General features: G+C 36.8%; 2 protein-coding genes across 2 annotated transcripts; both read left to right on the top strand.

Moving 5' to 3' along the window:
• Window positions 1-2,814: 2,814 nt before the first annotated feature.
• Window positions 2,815-4,871, top strand: LOC117575556 (uncharacterized). The gene has a single exon (XM_034259816.2). The coding sequence runs from the start codon at window positions 3,274-3,276 to the stop codon at window positions 3,526-3,528; it is 255 nt and encodes an 84-aa protein (XP_034115707.1). The 5' UTR covers window positions 2,815-3,273; the 3' UTR covers window positions 3,529-4,871.
• Window positions 4,872-7,189: 2,318 nt separating this feature from the next.
• Window positions 7,190-10,476, top strand: LOC117576023 (uncharacterized). The gene is made up of 3 exons (XM_034260529.2): window positions 7,190-7,423; window positions 9,711-10,035; window positions 10,101-10,476. The coding sequence occupies exons 2-3, from the start codon at window positions 9,744-9,746 to the stop codon at window positions 10,229-10,231; spliced, it is 423 nt and encodes a 140-aa protein (XP_034116420.1). The 5' UTR covers window positions 7,190-7,423; window positions 9,711-9,743; the 3' UTR covers window positions 10,232-10,476.
• Window positions 10,477-11,890: the final 1,414 nt, after the last annotated feature.

Consider the following 11,890-nt stretch of genomic DNA (forward strand, 5'->3'; position numbering starts at 1 on the left):
TAAGTAGTATTTCTCTTCTGTAATTGGCGCTCTTAGTCTTTCTCATTTCAGCTGTCTGAATGTCGATCTACATACCTCCCTCCCTCTCGCCATCTCTCGTTCTCTCTTTCCAGTACATGGCGACTGCTCTCGACACTCTCTTTCTGTGCTTCTGCCACCCACCGAAGGGGAAGCTACAAATGTGTGTGTGCGTGCTGAAGTGTATTATATGGGTCAACTTGAAGTTCTTGGAGAAAACTGGTAATGCCGCTCTACAGTCCACAAATGGACGAAAGTGATATAGCTACTTGGTCGGTCGAAAGCGAATGCGCTGCTGCTAGCGAAGCGTTTCAAATTAGAGGTGGGCGCGGGCCTGTATTTTGAGGCCCGGGCACGCACGAAAACAAACTCTTTTTTAAGAGGCCCGGCCCGGCCGAACACGAAACATTTTCATCAAGGCCCGGGCCCGGCCGGCCCGGCACGAAACTTATTTACTATAAGAAAACATTATTGCCATTTATAATTAACGCAATCGAAAAGCTTCCACACTTCACTCCTGCCTTTTTCATTTTGTATAAATTTTACAGCGTCCTGAATTGTTTGTCGCGACATTTTTATTTTTCACAGACGCCGCCAATTTTGAATTAGTGATAAAATATTGTATAAGCTTAATAGTAGCATCGATAAGCAATCGACAAATGCGGTTCTAATTCGATCAAATCAAAATTTTTTTCGGGCTGGGTTTTTACGGGCGGGCCTTTTTGCTAAGGCGACGAAGCCCGTACGAATCTTAATTTTAAGGCCCGGGCCCGCCCGAACCCGCTCCGGGCCTGTGTAAGCCCGCGGGCCACGAAAAAAAGCCCGGCCCGTGCCCACCTCTATTTCAAATACACGTCCCCGATTACTTCGTCTCCCGTCAGCGTCGCATTCATTAGCCATGTTTATGTCATGCATTCATATTGCTAGTTGTGATCATAGAATCGTTTCGTTCTTCGCTTAATTGAAAAGAGGTCAGGTTCAATACTCCAATTCATTTTAGGGTTTCCGCCGCACAATGTTCCATAAACGGAGCATGTGTATTATGGGCAAGGATCAACTATCAAAATCAATTATGTAAATTAAACAACTCCAGCACACACATAGATACAAGTTTTTCTCATTCCAAAATAATAATATGCATGCACGGTATGTATGTATACTGTTTATATAATGCCTTTATGGCTATTTGTGCTGATGCTGAAAGGTGAATGAAACTTGATGAATGCCAGCAAAAACAAAAACAACAATCAACAGGTGAGTTGTTTCAGTATTCAGTGATTTTCACCTGGCGGTGAGTTGGGTGTCTTGAGAAGCAAGCGGTAAGCGGCAAGTCTCAAGTGCGTGCTTTTATAGTTTGCTGTTGTGCTTTCCTTATGCGCTCGGAATTCGCAAATTGATATAAACAAAAACAAATATATAAAATCACAAGAGTACAACACAATTTGCCGCCACACAAAAAACAAGCAACTACAAGCGAAGAGATTACACAAGCACAGCGACGACGCTAGCAGCGCAAATTACATTCAGAGAGCTTATGGTGGTGAGTTAGCAAGGGGAAACCAACTAAGGCCGGGACGAGACGGGAGTCCATTAGAAACTATACAGCAATCAAGAAAGCTCTCTTGCCCAGCTTCCAGCCGAAGTTGAAGCTCGCCAAGTGTATGCTCTCGCCGACGCTTCACCTCGTCGCGACGCTATATCAAGCAACGTCACCGCCGCAGCAAGAGCAGCTTCCTAACGCACGATCTGCATCTTGGCACAGTGTACCAATATTCATTTTCAATTAAATTTTAACAAAAGAAAACACATCATAATTTTTCAATAGTTGTACAACTTTATAATCCGAAGTAATATAAATATAAGAATTGATTATCGTATAATATGTTATAGTACTATTTTATTATCTTAAGACATATTATTACTAATCTAAATCTATGTATCCGGCTTTAATGAAGCAAGCTCAATGCTCAATTGTATCACTAGAAATTTACATTTTTTACCTTAACGATAAATTAAATTATTCAAATTATTGATGTCTCTACTTAATATTATATATGTATGTATTGTAATATTAAACTTAAGTAGGTGGGTGGCATTGGCATATGAATTACGTGTCATCATTTTATTTTAATTTAGTATTCTTACTTTTTCAATTTATATATCGTATTAAACTACTGTAGAATTATTAAATGCAATAGTTCTTGAGAGTATGCTAACCAGTGTGGATCAACTGCAAAGTGTAGAGAAATTTAATATTTCCTAACTGAGGCGCAGCAGTGGCAACAGCTGCATCAGTATTAGTGGTGAACAGCTATGATCGCAGCAGAAGCGGGTAGTCTTGTTTAACCCTTTATTTAGTTAGTATTTATAAATTTTATACATATGCAAGTAGAAGTTGTTAAGCATTAAAGCAATCGAAGGAGACCAATTAACTAAATCAACTAAAAAGAATAATAAAGAGATTTCTAGCAACAGGGTATCTCGTAACCGAGGTCTCTCTCTCCTCTCTCTCTCTCTCTTTCTCGCTCTCTCCCCTCTTTCTCTCTCTCGCACTACAAGAGCACTTTGACTTGTTTTTTCATTTATTTTTGTTGTGTCTGTGTGTGTATTTTAGCGCTCAGTTGGCTCCTATGTGGCTCACACCAGCTCAGCTGAAGTCTAGACTGTCGTTCGTGCTCTGCACACGCTCTCTTTGATACTCAGTGCTGTGCTCATCGCCGTTGCCGTCGTCGTTGTCGTCGTCGCCGCCGCCGCCGCCGCTGCTGCTAACTGGTAACGCCACAAAAACAACACCACAGTTTTTCGAAATTAGTTCTAGTGAGTCTGTGAAAGTGTGAGCGACTATCGGACGACGGCAACGGCAACGACAAGGACGGCGGCGAGTACAACACAACAACGAGGAGCAGAATTGACTTTACTTTGTTTCATGCACAATCGCGCGTTCACCTAAGCAATCCAATCCAACCCACATTCAAAACACAGCACTCAACAAGTGGATGAGTTGAGCGGATTTCAAAGATCGACCGACTGGGCACAAAGACTTCATAAACTACGATTAATTTAGTGCAAATGCTGCAAGTGACCTCAGCAGCTAAACTTCATAAAGATAAAACGGTCTAACCACTGAAAATAGCGAAAATATATCCGTCGATAAACTCGTATAGCTAAAGATCGACCGTCTGATTCAATAACTGGAACTGGAACACAAACACAAACACGACCACAGTCACGAACACGAACACGAACACGTGCAATATGTCACATCAGTGCAGCTGCGGTCGCGATCTCAACAACAACTACGTGTCCTATACGAGTGCATACGCCAATGCAAATGCGGGACTTGACCGGGACTCGAATGCAAACACTAGCAACAAAAACAGCGCCTCACATCACACACAGCTGACGGCCAAGGTGATGTTCGGCACAGTGGGCGCTATCAAGGAGCTTCGCGATAAGGAACAACAACAAACCCGGCATGCGGCGACTCGGGCCAGCGAACGACGCAACTAATAGTGAGAGGACTAGGATGCTAATCTGGCGTGGACGTGGCTGCAACAGTTAATATTATCCGCCAGGAAAGCAGACAGTCAGGCGGTTAGACGGTCGACGGTTGTGTGATCTAAGTGCTGTGCGAAAATTCACAATATTTCTGAATTCACAAAAGTACAATAAATTTTGGATTGTACAATTATGTCGCCTGCCTACCGCGGTCGCGGTCTTGGGCCCAGCCCAGGGCTCATGTTAGAGGCTTCAAAGAGTTTAAGGGGCAACGCAATTGTTAGACAAGTGTGAAGAAAGATTTTAAATAAGTTACCATAAAGCAATTCACGAATCACATTCCGTGCTCTACGTTAGTTATTTCAATTTAAATACAAAAAAAAAATAGAACTCGTATCCTTGTCATGTCCAAGTCGAAGTTTACAATAAAACAAACCATGTGTCATCTGCATCTTTTTCAATATGTAAATCCTTATTTTGTTATTATACACTGATTACCCATGACTTTCACTTACATAAGCTTCGATCACTTTCCTGATCATTTTCGGGAGAGAATATTGCTATAAGTCTCAATGCAATGAGAATGAAATTATATTTGAAATATTATATTTATAAATTGTTTATGTTATTTATATATACATATGTACACATACACCCACAAAATATTTTTTAGTGCAATACTTTAGCTATACTATACATACACACATATTCAACATGAATCTACACGTACATTCTGGACACTATCACTCCCACACACATACTCGCAGTTATGCTTAGCTTTAAGTTAATTTTACATTTAAGTACGTTGCTCTCTTTCATATAATTTACAACAAATTTTCGAGTGTGCTTCGTCACTTTTTTTGGGGCTGCATCTCTAGAAACTTCCACAGATGTTGATGTTAAAGCAAGTGCCCAATATGTGGGCACTATCTCTTTCGTACACACAATCAAGCACTTTATAAACTCTACAAATTGATCATCTGTTATACTTTTATTACTTAAGGCACAGCCAACTGAATTCGTCTTAATAAATGAAATGGAAAACAATAATTATAAAGCAAATCACATACTACGTTGCTTAAGGGACTTTTACTAAAATTTGAAACAATTTCCTTATTTCATTGTTCATGGAGTTTAAATGGCTTACTCACTGAGCAGAAAATTTAGCAGGAACTTGGAAAGTGAGTGCATATAATGTATGTATGTACATACTTATATCTGATATCTACATTTGTATATTGTATTCATTATAATTTATAATACTACTGTATTTGTGAGTAAAGTCTACTTATTTATACCGTTAAAATTTACGCAAAACATAAGAATCACAAGATATGCAAATAAAATTTCAACGTTTGAGTCATATAAAAATTATTCGTCTTTGAGAAAATCAATTAACATTGTACACACAAAAACGGGTAAAAGCAAAAAAAATAGAATCGAGAAATAAATCGTGGGTGTTGTCCAAGTCCATAGCCGACCGTTTCGATTTCCATTGTGGTTGTTGAATGGTGCAAACCTTTTTGTCGAGTGTGAAAGTAAAAACCGCACAGCAGACCAGAAAAAAAAAAAAAAACAAAACATAAAAAGCATAAATTATAAATTACAATACAAAAAAAAAAAGATGCGAAATGAAAGCGAAGTCTCAAAAGCTATCTTAATCTCGAACTCAATCTCAATCTCATTCGCAGTCTGTCAAATGCAAAGGTATTGAATCAATCGATTCTTTATTCAACCCACTGTCGTGGCTCTCACTCTACGTTGGCGTCCCATCTAACATAATTATGACTCCATTATACTAGCTGCTTCTCAGGTGACGAACAAGCATGGATAAATGCGAGTGCGTTAGTGTGTTAGTACTCACTGATTCTTACGCTTGTGCTCGTAACAGTGACCCAGTCTCATTTGTTCTTTACAGTCTGCTTTTGTCTGCTCTTTTGCTTCTCTACTACCCTCTTCTTCTTTGATTTCAGTTTCTACTGCGCCAACTCTACTATTTCAGACTTCAACCAGCGCGATGTAGATGTACTATAGATCCAGCGGCATTCGTAGAGCCAGCTGTCGCCTTAATATATCTACATAGATGTATGTATGTATGTATGTATGTATGTATGTATTTGTATTGTCCAATTCGTATCTGTAGTTGGATCCACAGTCGTGCCTGCAATATTTGATTTCGTTTCGGGTTGTTTAGTTTACGCCTACGTAGTCTGTTTCCTCTTGCATTCTCTCTGTGCTCATTTTATGGACCAAAGACAGATGTTTTTGTTGTTGCTCGCATTGCTCATTTTTTCTCTTTTCCCCTTCCTGATAGCGCACTCAGTTCAATTGAATCCAATCACACAAATGCGTGGCGTATGCCATGCACATTTATTTGCTTACGTATACTTAATTTAAGAAGAATACTCGGACATACATATGTATGTATGTACATACTAGTATGTATATATGTATATATTTTACATACTATAAATACAAGGCAAAGGCTTAGAACTCTTGATCGAGGCACTTCAATTTGTTTTGTTTGATGTAGCAGTTGCGATCAGTTGGTGTAGATCAAAATGGGGGTTACATATAGATGTAAGTTGTAGTACAATAGTCAAAATATTGCTAGTATTTACATATTACTAGGCACATACATACGCCAATTACAGACAGAGTTCATTTAAATCGAGACCTTTGTACACGATTATAATGAGACATTTACTGTTTAATTTATGAGGTGTACTTTTAAAAATCGCTGTTTTCGTTCTCCTGCCTCGACTGGTGAATCGATAGTTAAAAGTAAAAGCATCTTTGCTCCATGTGATTAATCGGGTGACCAGGGTATAACATTTGAGTTACTTAGCATTCGAATTATTAGCTTGAGTACCATCAATCAGTTGTGAAATGCACTTCGAAATTTGGTGACACAATTGCTTCTCGTTCTACACACGTAAATTAAACTGATTATTAAGGTTAATTATCTCTTTTGATAAATCTAAATATTTAATGTTCTCTAACATTAGGTAGCGAGTATCTCGCAGTCGAATACACTTAACAGTAGCTTTCTTACTTGTTTTTACTTTTTCCTGTGGCAAGAACTTTCTCTTCTAATTGAAAGCAGTTCGATGTGACGGACGATAAGCAAGTTGCGATGCAGACAAGAGCTCAAGCTTGTTACTGAGACGAAGCACGGTCAAGAGCAAGAGCATGGTCGCAATATCTTGGGAAGAAGACTATGAATGGGGATGGGGCTAAGTATCCAAATAGGTCTCTTTTGATTCGAAGATTGACGATCGTCGAATGAATGACTTTTGCAGCCCCGGGCTATTTTATATCTCAATTAAAAAAGTGAAGATTCAAAAAATCACAGCTTATTGACGATGGATAACTCAGTTGGCGGCGGAGTCAACGGCGGAGATAAGCGCCAAACTTAAAATAAATAATAAAAATATAGAAGAGTGGAAAAAACCGCTGTTTCTACTAGATGGCAGCGACGGTGCTAGTCTCATTGAACAGCGAGAACTGGTCGCTCGTCTGGAGCTCTTGGCGTTGATTTTTTTTTCGGTGAGCGACGCCGTGAGTTGTGGAAGCTGGGGCATGTCTTTGACTCAAGCTACGTTTGTGGCTCTGTTTCTGACTGGCTTCAGTATGTCGTCTCATCGGTGTCTTTTGGCTTCTAATGCCAGCTGTAAGCTGAGAATCGATTTAGTTCGGTTTACGGTGATCAAAGATACAAACGCGAAAAGTTTCTATTTTGTGCTGCGCATAGCATTTAAAAAATTCAGTGTCAAGTAACCAGAAAGCAACAACAGGAGCATTATTTATTTTAAACTATTCCTTTTATTATTTAGTAAACAGTCAAAATACGTTTCTTAATAATTGTATCAGGTGTAATTCATTTTGATTGGAAATAGTGCTTCTGGTAAATGAACTTTGTCCATTCTATAAAATTGATGTCAATTAAGTTTTGTGATTCATTTCAAGGGAAAAACGAACTGATATAAGAGGACATCATGCACTTCTATCTGTTCTCAATAAAAGCAAAATTGTGCGGTATTAACATGTAAATACGCCGAAATATATTATGGATACAACTTCTTGTCTTTTAACTTTGATCACGAATAAATATACTTTATGAGACTCACAGAAGGCTTGTTCTGCTTGACACAAAGATCCAAAATATATCAGTAATAAATATATACAATTATTTCTCTAATCACATCACAGTTTTCGGGAATCATAAGGAATCAATATAATTGCGGTAGGTTTAGAATCTTAGAAGATTTTCTTATTGGACTTTCATATTTCTTGATATTGTTTATGTTAAACAAACAAAAAAAATATGTAGAAATTATTGGCAATATCGCAGGCCTTCGTAGTAATCAGTTTATTGTTAATTTAAGATAGTTAAGAAAGGTGGTACTATATGTAAAGTCTATAATATGAATGAAAAAAACAAAAAGCATCAAAATTAAAGCAAAATTACATTTAATTTCAACAAGTCATCATATTCCTTGAATTCATTCAAAAACTAAAAAGTATTCTTGCACAATAATTATATCGGAATCCGTTCAAAGCAAAAATCTCCGAAAAATTACCTAAATTATGCATTTTTATATATGTAATATATAATACTATATATATGTACAATATATATAATTATTTTATTTGAATTCTGCTTAAAAGTAAATGAAGTTGTGTATTCACAGGCTGTCGGCAAATTTACTAACAGCTGATAATGTTGCCAAACTATTTTTTGTTTAGCATTCAAATTTGATCGCCTTATTCTAAAAGAATTTATTATTTTTCAATTCAAAAAATTCAACGCTAATGCCTGGAGATCATACTGAAAAGACATATTTGGCAAGAAAAAAAAACATATATATATATATATAATAATATATATGTATATACATTATATACATATAATGTATATATAGTATTTTGAGTTGGTATATTTTAAGTATAATACCGCACTGTTTTGCTTTTATTAAAAACGGGTAACAGATATTTCACAGTCCGCGACACTCGACACTAGCTTTTTTGCTTGTTTTTGTATTAACAAATTTACTCTGTAAAAAACTCAAATCTAAATTAAAGCTTCAGATTTAGAGCTTAAATATGAATTGAAAATATGAATTTGGGGCTAACCAAGGTGCACAAAAATCGTGGTCCCTTTAACCATTTAAGCTTGTTTCACATAGCTACTTCTGATACATCACCTAAGCTTTATTGTGAAATATGTAAATAAGAAAAGTTGTTGTATTCTGTTAGTGGTATTTTATATTGACAATACATGGGACAGAAATTTAGTTGAAAAAAACATAAATAAAGCTATTTATAAGATGAGTATACATATAAAGGAACTATGTTATTTTTTTAGTTTGTGCCGGAAATAAATGTATGTAACTAACAGGTAAAAGGAGGCACTGTCCACAGCCAAGGCGATATAGCTATATACATACGTCTGTTTGGCTGTCACTCCGTCTGTATGAACTCCTAGATTTCGTAGACTCTAAGAGCCATCTCTTATTTGTGTTCCGAAAGAACTTCTGCCCCGAAAATAAATAAAAATCATTAGTTAGTTGTTTTGGCCGTCAATCTGGTATATTTTGCAATCTACAGTATATTTGGAATGACTCTATAAAAATATACCCAAACATCTTATGTGGTATATTTCAGTATTTTTGGTAGATTAATGCGGAATATTTCAGCAATAATACTGCACTTTTTATTTCAAAATGGGGGGTAACTTACAGTTCTGACTTGTTTTATAAATGTTGATATTGTTGTTTATCTATAATTTGAGTAATTACCTCTAAAAATCTCTGAGATTCACCCACTGCTAATTATTTTTACATACATACTTTATTTTTAGATTTTTAATGAAAATTGGCCATGAAAACAATTCAAAAGTTAGTAATCGTTCTTCGAGAATGTTTTTGCTTCTGCAATTGCAATCAGATATTTTTTCTCTATAAATGTTTCTGGAATATCTTTGATTATTATTGTTTTTGATGTCTAGTATATCACGCTAAAGGTTAGGCAGACGGACACGACTATATCATCTCGACTGATGATTCTTATTCTACGTAATAGCCTTCTACCAATGGATGCCCAATTAATTTAGAATTTTAAAACTCAACTCAAATTGAAGTAATAGCAAATGAAGTATCGACAACAGCCTTATAAAGTTTTACTTGCTTCAGACTCAATAGAATCCTCACTAGCACGACATTCACATGAGGTATAAGTTTCAAATGCCGCAGATGTGGACGCTGTTGTTGCTGTTGTTCGGCATGGTGATGGGATATGAAGGAAATATAGAGAGAAATAACAAGCTACTCACAGATGAGTTGCCTCGACCATTAACGCCGTTAGAAGAACTGCCAGATAATCAGAACCAAAGTGAGAGGAATCCCCGCTCGCGTCGCCCCACGCTGATGGATGTGGCACTACAGCAGAGTGTGCAGCAAGGACTCAATGCCATGGCCGAGCTGTATGGTCGAATACAACCGCAAATGCTTCTCAATGGTATGCAATTTTATGTTTATATTGCTGCCAACCATATTTACAACTTTGCTGGTATCCTCTTCAAGGGCAAACTCTGCAGCACAATCATCCAGCCGCCCTACTCTCACGCTTCAATGCACCCAACACGGAAACTGAGCACCGAGAAATGGCCGCCTATGCAACCATAGAAGCTGCCAAAGCCTTTCGTCAAAAGTAAGTTCCTCTTCCACCCAGGATGAATGCGTGAATCAGTCTATTTGTATATATCTGAATAGAATGAGTAGCTTCAAAATACCCTCATATGGTCTTGACATATGGTGAAAGTTATTGCCAACTGTGCAAAATTAAAAGTCAAAGTGGTCGTGGGTAGCTTGAGAAATTGTAATATCAATATCAATTCAAGCATATATTCAAAATTAAAATATAAAAATGCAAAAATGTCCATATTGAGCACAGAAAGTGAAAACTTTCAAATCAAAACCAATTATTCTTGAACTTTAAATGACTAAAAAAATAATAGTACAAATGAATAAATATAGCCGATTTAAATCCCGATCAGGGAAAATTTAAGAACCCACGACCTTATCTTTACTATCTAAGCAAATTTAAGTTTAGAGTGTGCTCGACTCTGAAGTACACGCTAAAAATAGTGACTCTAGCTTTAAAATACCCTCCTACCCAATGGGTATCGGGTATAAAAACTATGCCTAATGTTTGAGTTTTAAAATATCGATATTCGAGACAGACGAGTGCTCTAATAGAAGTCCCAGACTTTTGGGTCTCGGTTTCAACTAAAGCGTAATTTATTGAGACAATAATATAAGCGCAGTATTAGCATAAAATATAAAATATTTCTGTATATTGAAGGTTGACAATCAAAATATTAATACCGCACTACAATTTAGTTTTTCAATACTTTGATGGATAGTTCAGCGATTCTTTTCGCAGCTCCAAAAAGCCTCCTTAGCCCACATAGCACCTGAGCGGTAACTTTCTCGCTTGATTAACAAGTTCTACGGCTCCATGGCACTCATCGCTGGCTAATGAGTTGAAGTTGAAATACGCTGACAAAAGTGCTTCAAAGTGTGACCAACAATGACTGTGGCAGCGGCAATGATTGTTGAAAGTCAACTTTCACTTTGACATTGAAATACCATATAATTGCAAGCCTTAAGACAAGCACAATCAATCGCACAAACATCAACAGCAACACTTGAGGTTTGAAACATGCCAGATAGCAGGCCATACTATTATACGAGTATACTCTTATACACCTAGTATGATAGGTGAAGGTAACTAAAGGCGACCGCCTGGTCGAAAAGTGCAAGAGTAAACGACCTCTCTGATCAACGGAAATGCCATTCAAGTGGCCAACCACTCTTGTAGTTTTTCCAGTTTGCAAGTTTTCACTTTTCACAACGAGTTCGGCAGGGGTTTAACATGAAGCTTAAATTCAGATTCGTGTTCGGTTTTGTATTTGAGTTGCCTCTTAAAATGTCCGTGCAATTTTCTCCATAGTTATGGAACACACAATAATAAATGTTTTGCCGCTTTTACTTTCACTTGAGGATGGTCAAATACATATGTATGTACATGTATACAAAGTATATAAATAGCAATATGTATAATTAGGACAAAACATTTATGTCTATTTATTTATGTAGATGCAATAAGCGTAGTTCATTTTCGAGGCTACACCCACCACGTCTGTTATATTTAATAAGATTGTAGAGGAACTAGTTGCGCTTAAATAAAACGGTTTATAGTTTTTTGATAAAACCAAAAATATGTACTTCCTTATGCTGAGAAATAAATTTAATTTAATAAAACTTTGCACAATTTATATTATAAAATAAAAATGAAAGTAACGTCATAA

Source organism: Drosophila albomicans, chromosome 2R (genome assembly GCF_009650485.2).
Source record: "Drosophila albomicans strain 15112-1751.03 chromosome 2R, ASM965048v2, whole genome shotgun sequence".
Taxonomy (NCBI): Eukaryota; Metazoa; Arthropoda; class Insecta; order Diptera; family Drosophilidae; genus Drosophila; species Drosophila albomicans.